Genomic DNA, 24,618 nt, shown 5'->3' on the forward strand with positions numbered 1-24,618 from the left:
TGTTTGAACTCGTCTCTTTTCCTGCAAGATAATAAAACGGGTTTACAAGCAACTTTTGGAGCGCGCAGATAAAATTCCGGTCCTTTTGAAACGCAATTTGGCGCGCACGCCTCTTTCCCGGCCACGCGCAAATGGGAATAGAGAGACAAAGCGATTTTAATATCGTGCCGTTTTCGAGCACAGAGGAAAGAACGAGCGGAAAAGTGCGCGCCACGTGTTTGTGTGCGGAATTTGTTAAGAGAATAATACATAGGTAGGTGGATGTTCTTGCTAGAAAAGGTAATCTCACGTTGTTCTCTCGCTTTGCAAATTAAATTTTCAGGTTGGGATTAAAATGTAAATAGGGCGGCGAGCACCGGAGCCGCACACTCGAAAATGGCATGTTTTATTTATGGCGGCAAGATGGGAACTGCTAAAGTTTCATCAAATTCTCTTATGCACAACAGCTCAAAATCTATTTAAAGGATCAAGGCAGAGTTAACACTTTGATGTAATGTTCAAGTAAACAAAAACCTTCAAAAATGCTTAAATTTCAAAGTAAAAAAGAAAAACAATTTAAAAATTAAATGTATTGAAACATGGAAAGCTTTGCGTTAAAAAAAAAAATATAGTAAAAGACACAGGAAGCATTTAAGCATTTAAAAGTTCAATTAAAACCCGAGGAAACTCTATTTAGAATGAAAATTTTACACTTTTATCAGAATTTTTCATTTGAAGACACTATTTCTTTTTCCGTTTCATAGGCATGCAATTTCCTTCCCGGGAAAAGCAGCTAAATTTATTTCTTTTCGGGGTGTGCAAATAAAATATTCCGCAAGTTTGACGTTCACTTAGACTTGCTTAAAAGCGACACGAATAAATATTTGTTTTGGCAAATCTAATTTATTTCCAGCCGCCGGCACGTCGAAACTCACGCAATTACTGCGGCAAAACACACGGATTTCCGAGTTAGCACGTCCGTTTCCCAGCCAAAATAAAATCAACGGGCGTTGCGAAAAGAGGCCAGGACCTGTTGGCTCTTTCTGCGTCTTTGTGCGAATCTGCTTTGCCGGCTGGTGTGTGTCGCCAAAATTAGAAATCCGCCGCACCAGTGAGCACGCGTGACACCGGAAGATCATTTGCCGCCTTCCGAGTCCCGCGGGGAACTGACGTGCGGAATAAATTTCAAGCTCAAGTAACATTGCACTGCACAAACGATCTCACGCCATCAGGAAGAGAAAATTAATGGTCAGTTAAAATTGATTAAGAAATTATTTATTAATGAGCTGAAAATATTGAATAATTTCAGCATTGGGCGATATTTTAAATATTTTTAGCAAATATAAAAAATAAAAAAATATTAAATACAATAATAATTTTTAGTAAAAGCGAGGGCATCTATCAATGTAAAAAAGTTGGTACCCACCAATAAATGCCATGCCAAAACTTGGAATGTCTCTAAAGCAATAAGAATACCACGCAACCTAAAAATTCATCTTAAAATTCAATCATGTCAAACAAAATTTTGAAACAAAACGTTGATAAATGATTTTTTTTTTTTTTTGCTTCAATGGTAAATATAGAGAATATTTCTAGTCTGATTTAATTTTGTAAAAATATCGTCACTTACAAAAATTTAATAGTTTCCTGCCATCGGTTATTTTGAAACATTTGCATTTTCCTCACCACGGATGGTGTTTGATTGTGTAAAATTTTTAAACAATATTACAGAATAATTATTGTTGAATTAAATTACACAAAAAAAAAATGGTATGAATTAAAACCATAGAATGGTGAAAGAAATGCAACGGTGTGCAGCTTTATTGCATGCCAATTTTGTATTTGGTTTGCTGTGCCTTTTCCCATTGTGAGCGAGGATGCAAAGCTCTTTATCTCGGAGAGCAACTACCTCGAAATATACGAATGTGTGCCATGCAAGCCAAGACTTACTACAGCACTTGTATTCTCTGCAGTTGACTTTCCGCAAACGCCCCCGGCACTTGGCTCTGCACAGTTAAATGGAATTGCAATGCGCGCACAAAAGCGTGGAAATTATTGCCAGTTGCTTTTTATCTGCAGCTGTGTAAATTGAATTCAGATCGTTAGAAAGTCGGCAAGCCGGATGATAGGGAAAAACGGAGAGAAAATCCGTCTGCTCTTTTAAAAGGTGTGCTCGTTATAGCCACCCCGAGCAGATATAAGCAGGTCTCTCAGGCACTGTTAAATCGTTTCGCAAGATCGATTGCTGTAATTGAAATTGAACCGGATTCCACCATTATCCTTTTTATTTTCATCGACGTTCAAATGGGAATTAATCCAAGAACAATATTAGAAAATTGGAAAATATTTGCGCTGAATGAGATACCAAACATATCATTATTATTATTAGGCATATTTTTTCTCAATTTCATGCATTGTTGGAAATTCTATTTATGTGTATTCTAAATTAAATTATCAGAGGATCGCTAAATCTTTAATTTTAAGTTCATCCACTTATGAGCATCAATGCAAATGGAGTATTTTAATTTCGTTTCAGGCGTAGAATCAGAAAATTTTATGGAATATTCAATTTACCTTTTCAAATTACTCTGATTATTGATTAATATATGCATTCCCAAGAGTGATTTTTAATTAAAAAATGCATCGTTCTACGCATTTTGTTTCTGAATTATTCATAAGGCGAAATTTGCAAACAAATCAGATTCGGGGCATTGCCAATTTTTCGCCAACTTTAATAACTAGCAAAATGAGCGTCGACAGAATTAATCAATAGTGAATTATTCCGAGAGCAGCCGGTGGCGGTGGAGAGAGGCGAGGAAAAAATGTGAGAAGAAGAAAAGACCTCAGCAGCAGCAGGCGTTTCCGAGAGAGAGAAAACTAGAAAAGAAAAGCGCGTGCCAAGGAAGGCAGGCGAGCAGTAAGCATCATTACGCCTGCGAGCTATGCCACCGTCTTCTCTCCTATTTCGCCGCCGCGAATTGACACGAAGCCAATGGTAAAGGGATTTAAAGCACACGAGAGAAATAAATTGCAAACGAGCCGCCGCGCCACACCTCGGCCTGTTAAAATATTGGCAGCTCATTTATTGTGGTATAAAATTTTGATCGGCCCATAAATCAAAATGGCCCCAAGATTTACGGCCTCTAGAGGGACTTCTTCTTCTTCCCCGTTCCTTTCTATGGGGGCCTCTAATGGTGATACCCGCGAGCATTCATCACGCTCACTTTCTCTGACCGTCGACAAATTAGCAAGGCCTAATTTAATTTCCGGAATATATGTTCCCCAAGAGGAAATTTATTGAATTATTTATAGAGAAGTTGAAATCAACTTCTTACATTTTCTCAAACTTTTAATTAAAAGAATTTCTCTTTGTTTATAAATTTAAACATGTATGAAATTTTATTACTATGTTCAGAGTAGGGAATATAAAAATAATTAAATCAATTAGCTGGTCAACAGTAATTATAATAATAATGTAGAAAATGGTTTTAATATTTCAAGAGGTGTAAAAAGATGTTGATCATAACATGGAAGCTTCTGCACTTGTGGGGCAAATAAAATGAAATATTTTCTATAAAAATGGAACTTAGAATTTTTTTAAACAATTAAATTAAATACAAAAACTGTTTCAAATAATCTCGAAATAAATGAAAATATATATATAAGAAAAAAATTAGAACAGAATTATCTTAATTGTGCGCAACGCAAAAAGAAATTGAAAATTTGTAAGGTTATTATATTAAAATTTGCATACACTTAAATTATCTTTAGCAACTCTAAAAGTAGATGGGCGTTTTTCTTAAGGACAAGCACAAAACTTTTAATAAATCCGTTAATAAAAATAAAATGAAATACTTTGCCACCGTGACGTTTTTTTACCATAAGCACGGTTGGGTGCGGTGTTCAGGCATGCAAATTATTTGCAGATGAATATGTACGAGAGCGCGCGAGAAATGTATCATGATAAAAATTTCTGCGTGGCTTGACGCGTGAAAAATTGGTCGACCCATGTACAACATTTCGCAAAGTCACAGCGTGGGAGGCAATATCTCTGCGCGTTGTAATGGGAGGGCGGAAAATGAATCAGTTCGTCTTGTTACACAATATATGAGCTTTATTTCTATCTTATGGCTGCAAAATGTCATTATTTATAAACAATTTACATTATGAGGAATAAACAGTAAAATTTAGAGAGCCTTAAATTATTCAAACGTTTCGTTCCTGCTCTTCATTTTGAGGCTGCAGCCATAATTCATGAGATTTCTCGGCGGTAGTCCGACCGGCAAATCAGGAAGTTTCAAATGTGGAAAAACTTAAGGATAATTTCTTGTTAAAATAAATTGAAATCGAACGGGAATTTAAAAATATTGCTGCTATAAAAATTGGAAACAGGCTTTTTGTTGAGAAGAGACACGTTTATGCAAAGTACGCCACGGACGGATTCCATTTCTTGTTTTGCAAAACTAAAGATTATCATGTTAAAGCGCAAGAAGACTGTAACTGTTTTGTGAAAAGTGCGACGAAAAAAATCGGTGTCTTTATCATTTATTTAAATGTAGAACAAATATTTTTAATACTTAAGAAGTAGCTCAGATTTGTGAATGTAAATAACTGTATGTTTCGCCATAATTTTATTTACGTTTGTATTGTACATAATTGTAATGGCAGTAGCATAACTGTGATGAACAGTAAAGGCATTATTTATTCATGCATTGATCGGTTTCAATAAGTGTTGTTGTCGTAAAATGTAATTTTTATTTCTGCTTGCATATATAAATATTAACCAGTTGATGGAGAAAGAAATATTTTTAATTTGCTAAGTGTAATATTTAATAATTTTTTATAATTATTTAATCAACTAGTTAAGACATCGTAAAATGTATATTTCTATTATAAAAATAACAGAAAATTAAAAATTAAATAAATTTATTAAAAGTTAGACCGTTCCTAAAAAAAATTGAACGGTTTTGTGATGAGTTTGCGTGCTGCCGTTTTGCCCAAATCCTACCAGAGCTGCCGGTCGGCCAAATTTCCCATGAGTCTTGTAAGCAAGTAAAAAGCGACGCAAGTAATGAACTCTCAACGAGTGGGGTGCGCGTGTTTTCATCCACCGAACACATCGGATGAAAGGCTTTTGCTTATTGCGCACGACCAACAAGACACCTGGAATTGATCGCAAAATTTTTAATTACTCATCGCCCTAATATTATCGAGCAATCATCCAAGTGCTTCGCAGCGAGATAAATAAATCCGATGCGTATATTGGCAACTGGAAAAGAGACAATCAATCACCTAGAGGGGTGAGAAAAATAAAATAAATGGAGTGTAGTACATTAAGAAGGCAAAACACATTTATTTCCAGCGAGCATTAATACCCATCCGCACAAGTGCAGCCCCCAGGGATGAGAATTGGAGTCATTTTTTCGGGGTTGAACGATAAAATACTTTCAGAGCTAGAAATTGTTTGATATTGTCAGATTTTTCTCGTTGAAATTGGAATTAAAAAATTATAAAAACCAGCTTTTGTTTTGACTATTTGTATAAATAACTAATAATAAAATTTTTTTATATCTTAAGTTGTATTATGGCCTACTATGATTTATTTATTAAAGTTTTGGTTTTGCCCAAATCACACAATGCTTTCATTTCAGAAGGAACAAGCGTTAAAGAAAAAAATCAGCGTGTAAAAATCTCTGGCAGACTATTCTGAAAAATTGACTTAGTAGCTCAAGTTAATTTCAAAGAATTGTAGGTCAAAAAGTTATGATCCTCAAGTTTTCCCATCCCTTCAAAGCACAAATTTTATTTTTGAATTTTTGTGTGAATTTGTTTACTCGCGCAATTGAAAAAAAAAATAGAAGATCGACTCAAAATTGTATAATTTCTGGATATTTGACATTATCTGAACTCCTAATTTCAAATAATAATAAAGGACTACAAACTATAATTCCCATCCCAGGGCTCTTCTTTTCTTTTGGCTTTTGCTGACTGAGAACCGATGATTTCGCGACCAACAAGTCCAATTAGGGCCGCAGGCAAATGAGCCGAGAGGCGCGAGACTCTCGTTAGAGACTTTTCTTTCATTAACAGTCGGGCTTAATTTCGCGTGTATGTCGGTGCAAAACGAGTGCATACCACTGACGAATTAGCGGCGCCTTAATGGCGAGTCGGCACGCGAAACACAAGGTGGGGGGGGGAGAGACGTCTCAAGACGCCCCTTAATTTTCTCGCGAAAGAAAGTGCTGCGTTTTACGAGCGAATTCATAGTTAGCGGCGAATTATGGTTATGTGCAGCACGCTTTGTGGTAATTACACGGAGCCTAATCAGACGGAGGGTGCGTTTCCTGACATGCGCCCCTGAGTGTAAAAAGTTTTCAAACAACACTTGACACATTTTAGCAGCGACTTTTAATTACCGCAGGGGTAAATTGGACGTAAATAAATTATGACCCAGAAAGGAAAATTTGCATAGCGTATTTTTTAGTGGTTGCAAAAAATATTTATAGATTTCATAATTTTCTGAGATATACATTTATAACCTGCCAATCATTTTCATTCAACTTTTTAATTAAAAGCGAGAGTGAACGAAGTTCAAACTAACAATCAATCAGGAAAAATAAATGGCCTGTCCCTTTTCTTTCAAATAACAAAAGTTTAATTAACGGCCAAGCCTGGAAAGTGCAATTGTTGTATGTTGCCTTTAGCGGTGTGTTGCGTGTAACTGACGCGAGCTTTTACCTAATTGGCAAAACTCCCGTCTTCTTATTCCGTCATTGTGGTGGTGGAAAGCATCAATTTGCCGACGAAAAACTTTCCGACCGCAAACAACTTGGTCGTTTGCTGTTTGTCTGTTGTAAAACTTCGCTCACCAAAACCAACCGGTGGGGGGTGTTTTTTGTGTTCATTTTACTAAAGGTTGCTAATCAATAATCGATGCAGCCAAGGTGTAATTAGTGCCAGTCTGGCTTTTTGCACACAGGGAGGTAAAAAAGAAGATAACGCTGTGGTAAACCTGCCTCTAGTTTTTTTTTCTTTTAACGCAACTTACATTAGCTCTTTATCTTTGAAGGGAGGAATATGATAATGCGGTGGCCGAGATACGAATTTTACGACAATCATAAAATTTTGTACCCAAAAGTCTCTCCGTCAGCAAGGTGAGTGTGCGAAGGGAATATAAACGTTGGACGGGCTAAGTATATTATGATGCTCGGATAAAAATCGAACTTCATTTGGCAATGGAGCCCCTTGTATTGAAAGGCGTTAAAATTTAATGACCATCCCCAGTCCGAAATAGAGATCGGTGCAAAAGAAAAGAGCAGGTATGTGCCAAGAATCTCAATTATTTCGTGGAAAAAGGCAAACGCGAGGGAAAAGAATGATGCAATCAAGACTCACCGGCGCCGTTTACCGAATCCTGGGACATGTCCTCAACGTCTTCGCTCAGTCCTGCGCCGTTAGTGTAGTCCTCCAATAGACCATACCTGAAGAAAAAAAATATGATTTTTTAATAATTAAAAAATAATAAGTGTATAAATAAAGAAATTTTTTATTTAATTTTCTAGCTTGTATAAGTTTTCTTTTCAAATTTTACTTGTATGAATTGAAATGTTCCATATGTTCCATATTAAAATATGTTTTACAAAGTTCTATTTTTGCGTTGATATACTGATTTATTTCAAAATTTTAAATTAGATCATAATTTGTACTTTTTAATAACATTAGCAATAAAATAAATTTAGAATAATATAAATAAGTACATACATCCTACAACTGAACTGTAAATTGTACTGATCATGATTGTTTAACCATCGTGAGACTTCTATAAGTTTGAGGAGGAAAAGTTTAAAATTTAATATGATTGAAAATATTGAGAGAAAAAACTTAAAGAAAAATTAATAATTAATAATTTACAAATAATAAAAAAAATTAAAATTTTAGCTTATTTATTTTACTACAATTTCTGATTTTAACTTACTTATAAAACTAAAAAAAAAACAATATAGATTCTTTTCATCCATCCATGTAGCAGAAATCTGCTACTTATAAACATAAACCCTTCTCTTTTCCCGTATCCTCATTTGTAAGTATAAACAACGGGAAAAATAAATCATAATTGATGAAATGATATTAATAATAAAAATGATAATTTTAGTCTTTCATCAAGAATCATTGTAATTAATCCAAAAAGAATTTATCAAATTTTTCCTCTCAATTCACATTTATTTCCGTAAATAAGAAATTAATTAATAAATTTATAATTTATAGCTGCAAATTTGAAGAAAAAAGCTACAAAATGTAAATATTTGTAATTTAGATCCTAGCATAGTTTATTCAATCCTTGTAAAAATAAATATAAAGATAGCATGTTTAAAATAGAGCAGTATAAAATCATATTCCTTTAGTGCCTGTGGCATTTATCACTCTTCAGAGTTTGTGTGATTAAGGATCGCAAACCGTGTATATAAATAGAAGCGCTAGTGCAGTTTGAAAGCACTTTGGTGTGAAAAGCAGCCGCACTGCTGTTGATGAGAGGGAATATAAATTAAAACTGATCTTCTCGCATTAACTCCAAAAGAGAAGAAGGAGGAGGAGGAAGTTGCTTGCTGAATTATGAATAAGGACTATAGTGGGATTCCAGCAAGAAACTTGTTCTTCTACTTTTTCTTGCCTGCCTTATTTTTTTCAATTAGCTCAGCAGCGTGTGCGCGTTAATCAGGGGATTGCTGCTTCCCAATTCCCTTTTAGCTAAATCCGCTGCCTCCGGAGATGCTTTCCACCAACTACACTTTGTTTACCGATTCCCTCTCTCTCACTCTCACTGCCGAAAAGTGCCCACCCTGGGGAAACACTAGCCAAAAAAGAGACTCGCGACAGGACTTCTTTTTGCCCCGTCAATTCGTACGATCCCTGTCCAATTTGACAAAACTGAATGCGAAATGAAGCTTTTGCCAATTAAACTACCTGTCGCCCTGTCCCGTGCAACATCCGCATTTGCTATTTGCCCAACCAAGTTACTACGGGGATTAGGGATTATTAATTTTGACAGGCGCACAAAATTTCGTTTTCATTTTCAGACGTGTTTTTTGCACTGGGCGCTTCTTTTTTTTATGCAAATTTCATGCGTTCAAAAATTCTGTCGGTTCGAGGAAAGGCAAGATCGAACAGAATTTTGCAATTTTTTGGCATTGATGGGTGCTAGAAAAGCATACATGAAGATCAAAATAATCTTGCTATAAATGAAAAATAAAAAATTTATAATATTTTTACAATATACAAATGAAATGACTTGGTTTTGTTTATCTCGAGGGTCGAATCCTTTCACTTCAATCCGTTTTTCTTTTTTAACAACCTAATTGATTTTGGAAATTCTTACCTTCTAAAATCCAACGAATTCTCAAATATTAACAAAAGCTTTGTAAAAGATAAAATTTATCCAGTACTTCTTGTAGGAAATATTGGTGGTATAGAATTTTATTTTAGCTTCAGGCCAAAATAGTAATAATAATGAATTAATTTTTTTTTTTACTGTTTTGAAAATTTTCTCAGATTAAAATGATATTTTGTTATAACATTTTCAAACTTAATTAACTTTGTCAATAATTGATTGATAAATTTTTATAGGGCGAAAGTAGACAATGGTAATCGACACTTCAAAGCTTACTTTTTAGAATTATGCATTTTCATAGTTTCAAGTTACGTTGGACCACATGTTTAAACGTTCTATTTTTTAAGAGATTAATTAAAAAAAGACCCTCAATGCGTAAATTATAAATAGCTATATTATTACTAAATTTTGTTAAAAAATTAATAAAAAAATTATAAATAAAATAATAATTTAAAAGAGACATCCATATGGCCTAAAAATTTTATTTTGATTAACAATTTCTTAAACTAATTTATAAATCCATAGATAAAATGAAGATCGATTAACGATCGAGATTTAGGATCCGTTAGCGGCAGACCATCAATTTCCATTAACGGAGACAAACAGTGCGCGTCGTGTGTATGTGTGTTTTGGTACATACACTCGGCGGTGGCAGTGGCGGGCGACGGCAAACGGATAAATTGTCAGCGGGCCAAGCCAATTTTATGCGCCGACATTGGGCCGCAGCACGCGGTGGTTCTCTCCGTCCTGTCTGCCTTTGTGCAAAAACGACCGCACAAAAGGAATCGCCAAACAGCCAATTCAATTACACTTTTTATTATTCAACAGGGCGCGCACTCCTCCCGATTAATTAGTCGCCGGCAGAAAGGCGGATCTCATCAATTAATTAACGGCACCTCGCAAGGACAGCGCAATTCGTTTCACAAGGGGTGAGCAACAAAAGCTCGTCTCGTGTTCTTTCCAGAGCTTTGAAGCCTATTGAGTTAAATTGATTTGTTCGGGATGTCAAAAGAGGTTTAAAAGATGCGAATATTAATAAAAATGGTCAAAGACAAACATTTAATTGAAGAAATTGGCACATGAGAAGACAATCAGGAAAGTGAAGAATATGGGCTTTATCCTTTGAAAAAAGTTTTGATAGTTCAACGACTTAAATTTTTTGTCATAAAGTTTTTCAATTTTCTAGCTGCGGAAAAGTGTTGGAATTCATAAAATGATATTAAATTTAATCTAATTTAAAGTTAATTCCATGATTTGAAATAATTATTTTTCTGAGTCTATTAATTGTAGCAATGGTAATCTGTCCTTAGGTTCCTCTGAAAATTTTCTGTTTTAAAGAGTCGATTTTTAAAGCATTTTGTGGATAGATAAAGTTTAACATTTAAAAGACAACAACAAAATAAAATAATAAATGATTGAATCCTTAAACGATTCTGATAATATTTCATACTTATCATTTTAATAAAGGTCAATCGTAAATACAAACGGAGCAATCTATCTGCAAAAATGATCAAGAAGAATTAATCGAATCAAGAGAAGTCTTCGCGGAATAATTTGTAATGAAGATGAGCGCTGCTGAAGAGATGCTTGAAAACTTTTGAGGGCGGAGATAAAAGTTAAGAGACGGAGAGAGGACATTCATCATCAGCTTCATTTAATAAAAGGATGAAATCAGTCAAGAGGATATTTAATCGACGTCAGAGGGCATTCTGCTTTTTATTGAAGAAATTTTATTTCCACTCGCACAAATGAAATGGAACGGTGCGAAATTACGCGATGCACCAGTGGCAGTAATGCAGCCATAATTTAGTGAGCTCCCATATTGAGCTCAGGACTGGCATTCCACTCTTTTACTATTGGAAATTCTTGCTTGGCTCTTTTACAACAAACGCGCGCCGGCTCCCGGAAAATCCATCCGTCAGGCCAAGAGCTCCCTCCACATCAACAATTAAATGCGCCAGATCTCATTTCTTTTCTGCTGACACAAACGCGACCCTTTCGATATTTTGTTGCTCTTTTTACTGCCGAGAGACCATCTGTTTACTTAACTCGACAGTTTGTTCTTTTTCTACAAAACGGAACTGTGAGGATTTAACTAATTTTAAACGTTCACTCTGAACAAAGAGAAAAAAAATTAATTTTAAATTTTATGGATTTACACGCTGATAGATCAATGCTCAAAATAATTATATAAAGTTTTGTTTTGTTTATTACAATCGATGAATACGAATGGATTGTATAATTTTTTTATTATTAATCCAGAGTTTTCACTTCTGAAAATTAAAAATAATTTTACATAATTGATAAAAATTTTCAACCAAAATTTTCCCAGAAAAAATAGGTAAAGCAGAGGATTTATGAAAATGAATAAGTACCAGACAATTGAAAAGTGCATAATTCTCGATTTACTTAACACACAATCGTTGAATCAGTTTTAATTTATTATCATGAAATGAAATTGAATTAATTACATTCCATACAGGCTGACATACTATATTCCTTGATAGATTTAATTTTTACATATTAATAAAAAAATTGACTTCTTGAAAATATGGATCTACAAAAGAATTTCAAAATAAAAGTAAAATTCATGCTGATATTTTTTTACTGTTTTGTTGTATAATTTAAACCCTATTTAAAAGAGGAGGTTATAAAAAGATTTATTTTAAATAATTATAATAAGCAAACTTAAAAACAAATTATGTAAATAATGAATGAGCAAAATTTAAGGGTTGCAATATGGCTATGATGTTGGCACCGAGATGGAAAAAGAGCCGCGCCAGATGTGAAAAAAAACAAACACACGGCGCGTATGCAGATATGAAATAAAGCAGGTGAGCAGATAAAAAATGGCAGTCGAGCGAGATTCGCTCTTGACGAACCCCGCGGGGACGCGAAATTTCAATCGGCAAAATTCCCTTGGTACGGCAAAAGAGCTTTCTTTCTTTCTTTCTTGTCGTAAAAAAGCGGCGGTGGGCGAGCACGTCACGGGCTGGCAGCGGAAAGACGGAATTTAGCAAAAATGTCAGAAGTGGTGCCAGCTGTGGCGTCTCTCACGTTTATGGCGGAGAACTAGTGACTCGCTCTTAATGGAGATTTACGCAATTTGCGAGGATGAGCTTTTCTTACGAATTGCCGTAATCCAAAACTTGACTGACAGTTCAAATTAAGGGCAATTAAGCCAAAATAGTGGAAATTAAAGTTTACAAAGAAAAGAAAAACAGATTTTGATATTTTAATATTGGGATAAATTAAAATATATAATAAAGAAGATTTTTAAATAATGTCTTTTTCCACTTTTCTGACAAAATTAGGTTAATTATCAAATCAAAACATTTAAAAATTGTAAAATTTGCGGTTCAAATACTCAAAGTTCTTAAATTTTGATGCTTTGTCTTTTAGCATGGACCACGGAAGTGGTTGAAAAATGACACAATATTATAGCAAAACCAACTAATTTTGTACTTCAACTTAATTACAGAAATTATTGAGAAAAAAGATTAATTTATGTTAAAATGTTTTACAATTGAAAAATAAGCATGAAAAAAAAATCATTCTTGTCAATTTTTTTTATTGGATGAAGCTAAATAACAATCAATAGACCTTTTTTCCAGTGAAATGTACCAAAATTTTCTATTATATTTTTGGTTAGAAAAGGTTAGTTTCTTTGGCGATAAATTAATATTTTGTTTTGTTGAATTTTTCCCTTCCTATTTCTGGTTTATTTTTAAGCTGAAAATGGATTTTTATGACACAGTGTTGATAAATTTTGTGACGAAACGAGTGTTGCGTTTGCGGTAAATTTCATTTATATGGAAATTAGCCCATCAATTTTCCCTTGTTGCCCTGCCCAGGATAACATTCAACACAACCTGCTTTCCTTCAAACTTTTTGATTGGCCGTGTCCTCATTTGCACAAAACAAGCAACGGTTTAATTGACTGCTGAACAAAAAAGGTATGTAATAAAGCCGAGCGCAGGAAGGAGAGTGATGGTGTTTTGTCGCAAAAACTCGGCATATTTTCCGCAAATATTGGATCACTTTATTAAATCAAAACAGGCTGGTTGGACGGCGAGGGAGAATCGATCAGTGGTGAATATATATTATTTTGTTGCTCGGCGCGCTGCTCTCTTCTCTCTTTGGCCCGATAGCGGCGCGTACATGCAACTTTGCAAATCCATCATGGCAGAGCGGCGGCAGGCGAGGAAAGCAGCGCGCATTTTCCAGCCGAATCTATAAAAGTGAAGCGCGTCTCACCCTCGCCCAGCACCAGCCGCGTCTTATCTCGCAATCCCATTAAATCCACCTCAAGTTTGTACACACATGGAAGGAACATCTCTCGGAATAAACTTCTTTCGTTCTTGGGCGAAGAGAAACGCATTCTTTTTCCGAGCCGATAACACCCTGTCTGCTTCCCTCGAAGAATCAATCGCGTGCGCGGTAATGAAGGGGTAGCCGGAATTTGGCCTAAATAACTAAATAAATAGGGGGTTTTGAAATTGTTTAAATGCAAAAATTTGAATGGATTTATTATTATTAAAAGTATAAAGTGCAAAATAGTTTTCGGTGGAAGTTATAATTTTATTTTTAATCTATCCAGAAATAAATGTGGTCTTTTGTCTTGGTTTGTGAATGAAATTTTTTTCATTTTGTAGACTTTGGAAAAATAAGAGATTTTTGTTTCGAAACAGCAACCCCTTATTCTGATATTAAAAAAAATATTTATTTTTCAAAAATGTGAAAGAAGCAAAATCGGGGGGATTAATTGTACATTTTTTTTGTGATTTAGAGTTAAATTTTACTTTTCAAAACATATTACGTTTCAAAATTAGTGCCATTAGGTGTAAAAAAGTGGGTGAAAAAGAGGGTAAATTTTATGATTTTATTATATTACAAAACCACAATTAAAAGGAATATTTGGGCCTAGCAGTACACTTAAGTTATCTTTTGACAAGAATATATTGTTAAAAACTTTTTATTTCATTAATGCAATTTGCATGTTCCATTTTAAAAATCCATCCTAAATTCCCAATACATATATATATCAGGTTTTTCTTATGATTATTTTCTTTCGGACTAAGGGTGGTCCGCCCCTAGTGTCGGCACCTTGGCGAGTTATGAAACCTGCGCTTGTTCGAGGCAGCCATTGTTGTCGGCTAATTCAATTAAACATCTGCGAATTCCGGCGGTAACGGCTGCGCCCCTTGCCTCCACTTGTATGCAACCTGCCCAACTTTCCTCTCCGGCAAATTGCCTAACCAAACTTCATTCAACTTTTACTTTTCTGTGTACACACTTTGCTTTTTTTCGCTCGCGGTAAAAGGCAAACACTCGTTCATCACCGCGTGGTCGCACAGCAGATTCCGTCCGCCCCCATCCCTTTCTTTTCTTTGGCAGAGAGACGCTTTCTGCAGAGCCGAGCCAAATGAGCTCGCATTTCATCATTTGCTTTCGCCTCTCCAAAGGCGAAACTGATACCTTTCCAAGGCAAAAAAAAAACTCGTGGCCAAAAAGGGAAGAGTAAGGCATAAAAGAAATTCGCCTGCTTGGTTAATTCAGATCAAATTTCGTCGATGCCAAGGTCTCTCTCTAAATTTAAAATTGGAAATATGATATTGCCAATTATCCCTCAACAGGGAAGTCTCTTATACCAATTAGAATGTCAAAAATCCCGTAATTAAATGTTCATTACTTTGTATTTAAGGTCAAGTTTAGTTCAGATTATTATTAAAATTACAAATAATTCCAATTTCCAATCAAATTTTCTTGCAGTCAACATTTGAGATCCATGAAATAAGTCGTTCTGTGTCATCTGGGGGCATCTGACATTGTTAAATCAGGCTAATGCTTAATTGCAGCCCATAGTTGCTGTCAGGATACAAAATTAGGTGGGCCAAAAATGCAAGCGAACCCCAATTCTCTCACATACTTGATTTTTCTAACTCGTTAAATTACGCATTAAATTTTAGCAAAATTTATAGCGCAGAAGACTCTCCTTAAATTTATTTGAATGTTATTTGAAGCTGCTTAATATTGTGATCAGAAATATGTAATTCGTTTGTACATTTGACAAGTCTTTAATTCAGAGCCGATTTAAAATTTAGTTTAAATTTTAGTTTTATTTACAATGCCCAAGAATTCAACTTAATTAATGGTTAATCTGAACAATTTTGTTTTTTTTTTATAAATTTTAATGCTGTCATTAGTCATTATTTTTAATTTAATGAGTTTTTTAACACTTAATTAACAGATTTGGATTAATTTTCAAATCGAAAATGAACTCACCCTGGTGCTGCCGCGTAGCCATCGTAGAGGCCATAAACGGCGGCCGCCGCCGCTGCCGCCGCCGCAGCCCCAGAATCGTCGCCAGTCTCAAGTCCATTCTCGTCGACCCCCGTGCCAGGGTTTCTGCCCACTCTGCCCAGAAGGGTGAGGATAGAGCGTTTCGGCGCTGGCGAGGATGCGCCTCTTGTGCCAGGGATGGGGATTGTTGGTCGCACTCTGCTCAATATCGAGGCGCCACGAAACACTGAACAAAAGAACAATTCCTATAAGATTCAAATTTTCTTCAATTAATTTAATTAAGCAATTCAATTTTGAAATAAATTAAAATATTTATCTCACCAATTTAGAGAAAATCTGATTTATCATATTTTTCACTGACAAATTTGAAGAGAGAAACTTTTGCTTGCAAATGAAAGATATGAAAATAGCAACAGCAAAGTTTTAATCCAATCAAGGTCTTAATTGGACGAAAATACTTAAAACTCTACAAAACATTATTTCCAGGATTACCTCCAGAAAGCCCTTAATCCAATTAGTACACAAATGAGGCCCGAAGTCTCTGTTATTTTTAAAGCTCAGGATAAATTAATAATAATTTATTTTTATCTGGGAGTAAAAAAAGCAGAAAATGTGAAAAATCGATAAAAAAAATTATATTTTTTTACTTACTTGTTGCTGCTGGTATGAGTCCTTGCGCTCTGCCCAATTCCCGCAACGCTGGATGCAGGATCATGCCGGGGGCGGGTTGGGGGCAGCGAGGGGACACCACCTTGCCGACGGCGGTGGCGTTCGCAAGAGACGCGGCGGCCGCGGCCGCCGCCACCGCCGCTTCTGAACTTGCCGGGTTCGGAATCACAGCTCCCGTGCCCGCATTCATCAACTGGATTTCCCGCATCTGTTCTTGCCTAATTTCGTCGTTGTAATCCTGCAAATTAGTCAGACAAAGAAAGCTTTTGTTTAATTTATTTAGACTGGTTTAGACAAACATTCATTCATTTGCATTTTACGAGTTAATTTTTATTCTGTCAATTACACAGCTTGCAAAATTTAATTAAAATAATTAACATTTTGTAATAATTTATTAACGGTACTTTTTTATATTATTATGAAACATATTTCATGAAAATTTATTTTCAGTTAAATAGTTAGCTGTTAATATCAAATTTTTCCAGTATCTAATTATCTTGTATGAAGTACATTATTCATAATTAATATGGCATATTAGTTGCGTGAGTTCAAATGGACATTAATTAAACTCCTATCCAGACTATATTTATAACTATGAGAATAAAAATGAGAATGAAATATATAATCAATACTAAATATTTACGACAAAAAAAAAATAGAAATAAAAGGAAATCAACCTCGCAAGCAAAATAAAATATTTCCAAAATTTGCAAACAAATCAATTTTAATGAAACATTTTTCATCATTTTCTGTCTTTGTTTTGAGAATTACGAAGCATCCTAGAGCTGCACAGTAGTGATGTAGAAACATTGCTTGGCAGTTTATCTTTAGTAGTACTTTTTGAACAATTATAGTAAGTAATAAAAATAATCTTGAGACAAGATCGTGAAAATTTAAGTTCAGTGAGGTTTTTGATTTAGAGAACAATTATTTTTTTTTGCCCATACACAAAAATAATCACCCGCTTGCAAACAAAAAACCACGAAAAATAAAACATTTCTTGAGCGGGAGAATAACTCTGATCGCGCGCCCTTTAATTAAAAACCCATTCCGGCTTGGTGAAAGTGCGTCTGACGGCGCAATTAAAAACCTGCCATTTAACAGCAGATTTATATCGAAATCATACCCAGCGCCGAACAAATTCCCCGCGGTGAAAATATTTCTCTTGCACAATGGCGTTTAATAAAATCACCCCTTAAATAGAAAACCAAACAAATGCCAGACGAAAAAAAATCCAAACAATAATTTTCCGCAGACATAAATTCGCGTATTGATAGGTTTGAAAATGAAATCTGTCAAGGTATCAATTATCGTGACAACCCTCTGTGCACGCTTTACTTGTTTTTTTTTGCAAATCGATCCATAAAAAAATATGCCTTCCCCCCCCCCCCCCCCCATTGCGATGTAATTTCAGAAACTTTCGTGCCGACGTTTAATGCACGCGATTACCCAATAATAAAGCTGAAAAAGTGAAAAAAAATCCTTGCTCGCCGCGCACACTCACACGTCACAAAAGACGAGGCCAATTAAAAAACGATCCGTCGACTCTCTCTTTCTCTCCCTAACGAATTGCAAACACTCCGAAAAGCACCGGGCATTGTCCGCGTGCAAGTGTTTGCAGATGAATAACGAATAATATCAGAGGGTTAATTTCAAGAGATACTCACTGGAACCAGGAATTTTCGGATTTCGGCGAGAGCGTACGCGATTCTGGCGTGCGCTTCTGCGGGCGGCGCGAAAGCCGTCACTTCCACGTGCAGGTCGTCGTTGAGGTGGGAGAATTTTGGATCTGTCGACCCTCGCAACTCTTCTTCCTGGAAACAGAACATTATAAAATTAGATTAAAAATTTTCAAATTGCTCATTTTAAATTAGATCAATTTTCGCAAACATTTTCCTGTATTTTCCTCTATTTGTGACTAAATTCTTTGTTAATTAAATTCCTCCATTGGTAATTTGAGCCTCAACTCATCTTCTTAAGCACAGGTTGTCGTCGCCGCTTAAAAGCGTCTCAGCACTGCCACTTGGCTGCTTTGCCGGTACTTTGTGTTTATTGGTACTCAAAGCACAACACACACGTCTCACATGACGCTGCACGTGAGTGGCTTGAATCTAGATAATCAATTTATCCTGATTGCCGCGTATGTATAGTCGGAGAAGTGCTTCGAGGAAAACGGCAGGAGTATGCAAATACCTTTGAGGATATAAACAGAATCGCTAAATGTCCGTGAAAAGCTTGAAATCTTCAAAATTCCATTAGACCAAGACCAAAGAGTAGAAACTCAGAAATAGTTCTTTTTCATAACTCACTCTTGTAATTTAAACACGAATCTTCCTGAATTGAGCAGTAATAAATTGTTGACACATGCAGGAAATGTAAGAAATTTTTAATAAAGAAAAATTAAAACTTTTATTTCTTATGTTGAAAACATCAAAATTCATAAGGAAAAATTCAGATCCATAAAGCATATTTTTAGTAGCATGAATTTTGTAATATATATTTAAAAGTAATTAAGTATAGCACAAAATCTGTATTACTAACTAAACAATTAAATGTCAATCAATCACAAGTATGAACTACATTCAAAGTAGTTCATCATTATTGCTCAATAGCGCTGGAATCATAATATTAAGATTCATTAAATATTAAACCTCATCATTCCCGAGTTTAGAATTTATATTAATTTTTGGATTGTAAAACATGTGGATATAAATTATATATTCAAGTTTTAGTATTTAATATGTAGGCAATGTTGTTATTCAAACATTTGAATTTACTAATTTTATTTTTATAAGTATATTGTATTAAATTTATTCAACAACAACCAAACTTTATTTTTTTTAAACCTATAAAATAGATATAAAAAAAATACATAAATATTGATTTTATATTAAGTTTTAAATATTTAGCTATGTTTGTCCTAATGTTTTTTTTTTATTATAAAATAAAATAAATCATTTAACATTTCGGTAAGAAATAAATTGTTTTAAGTTGCTAAACGTAAGCCGATTATCACGCTGAAATCTATGTGAACATCCATTATCATCACCGGTTAGAAGCAGCATCAGCACTAGCACGTCTTGACTACCCGCATCGCATAATCTCTTAATTGCAAACTGCTTCACTCAAGCGCGCCATGCCATCGATTAGGCGAGAAACAACTGCAGAATGCGCGTCCTACACTCACACCAAGCATCAACCCAAACATTCGCATAAAATCATCGCATGCTAATCACTTGTTAGCGAATTCATGCAACAACTCAAATCCTCGCTCTATTCGTTGTTGCCATTAATCTTGGAAAAAAGGGTCAACCATATTCCATTATTTCGCCTCTCTTGAACGCTCTCCACCAAAACTTTTACATCCACTCGCAAAGTAAATTTTAAGAGTTCTTCCCGCTCGCGACTCGAATACAAACAAACTTTGGCATCTGATAAAAATTCCGAGCGCATAGTCAGCGCACCGGAGACAACAATCTGTGAGTTCGCCGATATTTCCACATGTGCTTCTTCTATTTGTTGGTTTGCGTATTTTAGTCTATCACTAGTGTCTCAAAATTGTAAGAACTTGATTTATTATTGAGAACTTCTGAATTGCTCAAGTCAAAGTAAATATTCCTCTCAGTTTTACAGTAATATTGGTAGGAGTATAGTATGTTAATCTATTAATCTGGGCTATTAATGTATTAAATGATCTTTTAAGAAATAAAAATTTAAATAAAATAAAATATATTTTGGTCTCTCATTAATATCAATTTAATAATCCAACACACCATCCAACAGTTTATGAAGGTAAAAATTTCAAATTATGTTTAGGATCACCACACAATAATTGGGTCAAGTCGGGTCAAGTATAGGTAAATTATTTTTTATAATTCTTCTTTACACACTAATTTTTCTAGTAAAGATTCAAAGAAATTAAAAATTGGAAAAAAATTAAAAATATTAATAATAATCTATTAAATAAATTTCGGATTATGACATTAATAAATAAGTAAAACATAATAAAAATTATATAAAATTAAAATAAAAGTATAAACACGTTATAATTATTATAAAACGCTGCATTATTAAGCCGTTTATTTTCGACATGCACTTGCAAATGAATAAAAGAGAAATTTATTATTTGACCATCAATGAATTTATTATTTTCGTTATTTTAAACGGGATATTAAATTTTAATTTAACTTGTGGTGAACAACAAACCATTTGTTAAATTATTATAATTTTATTATTTATTAATCCAAGGTCGGTGGGGATAAAAAATAGTGCCTAAAATCCTCAAACCTTTAAGGTTGACATGGATTGTCTAGCCCTGTCTATAGCCATAGAACAGGAGATAAAGAGCATCTACGTGGCTAATGACACGGAGACGCAAACACATGTAGAGAGGTAGGAAGGTGTGTGTGTGTGTGTGTGCGTGCGTTCGACGTCTCTCACCACCATTGATTTTGAACAGCAGCTTTGGCGATTAAAGCTCTTGTACAAGAGTGTTCCAGACGACGCCTCTGTTTGCCTCCAAATTTTATGAAATTTGTGCATGAGCTAGGCCAGGGCGTTTCCAAAATTTTAGCGATTAATCGCCAGTTATAATAGGCAACCCGCGAATCAAATTAATAAATCAATAAATTGCATATTCTTGATCATTTCAGACGTTTTCAAACTCCTGACATATCATTTTTAGTTTCGTGATAAAACAACTAATTTCAAATTGATCAATTTAATTTTGGTAAAATTAAAAAATAATCAGTTTTCACTGCTAGAATTTTTGTTCTAACAATAAGGACAATAAATTATTGACAAAAATTAGTCACTATTTAAACTCCTAGGATTTAAAAAAAATCAGTATCCCTTTCAAATCAATATTGTAGTTTTATTTGATTTGTAACTCAATTTTTTTTTAATCTATTTTTAGAATAAAAAAAACAATAGATTAATTGAACCTCGAAACACTTTAGCCTCCGGAATAAGATATCATCAGAATTGACCAGAACAGTTATCGTTCCATCCAAATCAGATGAGGAGGAAAGTTTTGAATGATTCGTGGCAAGTGTTCCAGATTCTCGAGAAGGCTTGGAGAGGAAGGGGGTTGCTCGTCGCCGGTAATCCCGGCGCGGCGGCGGAACATGCAAATAAAGCTGGTGCGGTGTCGCGGATTGATATCTTATTAAAGTGAAATGTGCATCGGTGGAGGAGGAGGGGGATGTGGGGCATCGCATCTGCGGCAAACGCGACGCGCGGGATTGTAATAACAAGCGCCCGAGGCGTGTCTCTCGACACATCGTCGGGCTCACCCCGCAGACACATGTGTGATTTCTGTATGTGTGTGTAATATTGGGGTGGTAACGTGGCCTGCGTCCCGGCCGCCCTGCAGCCAGAAATCAATATTGAGCTTGGCGTAATTTGCAAATAAGATGGTTTTATGCCTCGGCTGCGCGGCATTCGTTTCAATCCGAGCCGGCTCATCCCTCGCAAAAAGATAACATTTTGTGCACTGCACGAGCAATATCCTGGCATATATTCAATAAAAAAATGTGTAATAGGGTTGCAGGGATCGCAAGCAGGATTTTCTTCAATAGGTTTACATAAATTTGGTCGAATTGAAAGTAAACAGGAATGACATTCAGCAAATTTGATCGGAGTTATTATAAATAAAAATATTATAATCAATAAAAAAAAATGCCTTTTTCAAATTCCAAAAATTTGGAAGAGAAAAGTAAACTTGCAGAAAAATAAGTAGTGTAGCTGATGATCTACTCTTTGGCTCTAAACTCTGATGGACATTGAAGCACATTTGAATTTATTTCAAAATTGGTTTCTAAGGTGAATTTTTTGGTAAGTATATATAAACGTTGAAAGAGGTCTCCTAATAAATTAGTCAACTGCAGATTATTTTAATTTTTCTTTTCTTGTTTTACATAAGAATTATTCAATTTCATTTAGTAAATAAAATCTACGTTTAATGTGGCAAAGATGTAAACAATTTATTTAGATAACATGACAGAAATTTTTAAAAGCTAGAAAACTTTTCCCTAAAATTTCTGAACTATATTATATAAATTAATGTCTTCCCCACATCTGAAAGATAATTTTTTTGTGACTTCTATTTCATTGCGTGCTCACAATGCAAATGAAAAGTTCAGTCATCTACAAGCTCGTCAAGAACTTTTAACTTTATAATTAATTTAACAACAGTAAGATGTATTCAAAGAGAGAATCAATAAATTTATACTTAAAAACTTAACAAACTTACCAAATAACATGAATCACTGTCGAGTAATTTAATTAATATGTGATACATGGTGGGTGAAATTGAGGATCTCCTGTTTCACTTTGTTGTTACTATGATTGGCCTACGATTGAAAATGCGGGCAAGTTTGTTCGATAGGGTGGAAATTCTCTCGTCAAACTCTAATGGTTGGAGCCTTTGAGGGCCAACTTTGGCAATTAACGACGGAGCAATCAAAAAAGGGCGCCCCATTAGTGATAGGCCGTAACAGGCGGCGCCACCGCCACCAACTACACACAAATGAGGAAGGACTGGGATGACGACATCGGAGGATGCATGCCGTCGTCGCGAGCAGCAACTCGATCCGGCGCAAAACGAAATAATACCCAGCAGTCTGTGTTATGACTGCCGGGGTAATAGATTGGCCTGTGGCACGCCACTCTTTTCTTTTCTTCCTCTTTTATGAAGGAAAAAAAAGTAATAATAACTGGGTGCGTTTGTATGTCAAGCTTTTCGGAGACATCTCGCGAGAATTCTCCACCCAACCCGTGAATTAATTTAGAGCCATGTCTTATTTTATGACGCTTTTCTTATAACGTCTTTCATTAAAATAAATATGCAATTTGTTCACTTGCGAAATGGGTGCGCAGCCCCATGTGGAAATAGCTCTCATGTATTAAAATGAATTGCCCTATGAACAGTGCGTAAATAAAAGAGTCCTTCCACAAATTGTTTTGTCGGAGTTCTTTCATGTCTTTGTAAGATAAACTTAAGATGAATAATATAAATACTTATTTTGCCACTTTGTTAAGAACTATTTATAAAATCACTTAAAATTTCAAGGTGGAGGGGGTCTAAAGGTTCATCAAAATCTTTGGCAGTTTTGCTTTGCAATTTGTAGATTATAAACAATATGATTGTAAAAATGCATGAATAATCAACAAAAATATAAATACGAAATATAATTCGAAATTTAATTGTATCTATGTACCAAATTGCATGATTAAATTCTGAGCCTCTCTTTTCTCTTGTTGTCAATTCTCCCCAGATTCTGCCAATTCAAATCTTGTTTTCAAGAAACAGTGCAATGAAGTGCAAATTGTGTCCCTAGTGGTGCAAATTACATTATTCAAAGAGCAGCTGCGACACCTTTGACAGAAAGTACGATAAAAAGAGCGAACTATTCTCTCTGCATATGTGTTCAGAGGCGGCAAAGATTGCGACCTTCTGGCTCACTCGCTCGCTCGCTCGCTGACGCCGAAAGTAAAATTACTGGTGCACACGTTCACCAACTCGCACTTCCAGCCGAATGCGTGTCGCTTTTTATTATTGTCACAATCAAATTCACACTTGGCGAGCACACAAAGCCCTACTATTTATTCTTGCACTCGGGCGCGGTCGCACGTGCTAAACTTGAAGATAAACAAGCCGAGTGCGTGCCGGTGTGAGAAATAAAAAGTGAAAACGAAAGCCTCTCCACTGCCGTGTGGTCTAAAAATAATTAAAGACTGTGAAGTTCAGAAGTTTTTCCCGAGCTTTGAAAAGAACTATATTGATTAAATCTCCATGAATAATGACATTACTGGCGACTTACACCCAAATAAAACCGTCTTAATCAGTAAAAACCGTCTGAAATCATGAATTTAAAAATACCAAGTGGAAATCATATTCTTAATATTTGCATGATTTTAAAAATCAGAATATTATACTTTTTTTTGGGATTGCATAGTTAGATTATCACAATATATTTAACTATTTTTTAATTAAAATTATTATTTTGCATCTAAATATCTAGTGCCCAGATTTGCGTATTGTTAGTTTAAGTAATTAAGTTACACTAATTTCTCTATTATTTTAGCTAAATAAAGATTATTCAAGTTTTCCATGTTTAACTCCGCAAAAAATGCTTAGTCAGCCATAAATGCCGCAAATGGGTTAATTCGAGAATTATTTTGATTGTAAACCCTTTAATAGTCGCAAGCAACAGTTTTGAGAAATGGATCAAATAATAAAAAGTTGATTAGTGATTCAAATTAGTGAAATTGGTGAGAAA

General features: G+C 34.9%; 1 protein-coding gene across 4 annotated transcripts in view; it reads right to left on the reverse strand.

Moving 5' to 3' along the window:
- Positions 1 to 24,618, reverse strand: part of LOC132205811 (KH domain-containing, RNA-binding, signal transduction-associated protein 2-like) — a 107,769-nt gene that overhangs the window by 13,151 nt on the left and 70,000 nt on the right. For all 4 annotated transcript variants that reach the window (XM_059635131.1, XM_059635148.1, XM_059635123.1 and 1 more), the window contains exons 5-8: positions 18,004 to 18,150; positions 16,319 to 16,574; positions 15,650 to 15,893; positions 7,375 to 7,460 (exon numbers count right to left, since the gene is read on the reverse strand). In XM_059635131.1, the coding sequence (XP_059491114.1) occupies positions 7,375 to 7,460; positions 15,650 to 15,893; positions 16,319 to 16,574; positions 18,004 to 18,150 (733 nt within the window). The remainder of the gene's footprint in view (positions 1 to 7,374; positions 7,461 to 15,649; positions 15,894 to 16,318; positions 16,575 to 18,003; positions 18,151 to 24,618) is intronic.

The sequence above is a fragment of the Neocloeon triangulifer genome, unplaced genomic scaffold, assembly GCF_031216515.1.
Source record: "Neocloeon triangulifer isolate White Clay Creek 2 clone unplaced genomic scaffold, ASM3121651v1 ptg000001l, whole genome shotgun sequence".
NCBI classification, from domain to species: Eukaryota; Metazoa; Arthropoda; class Insecta; order Ephemeroptera; family Baetidae; genus Neocloeon; species Neocloeon triangulifer.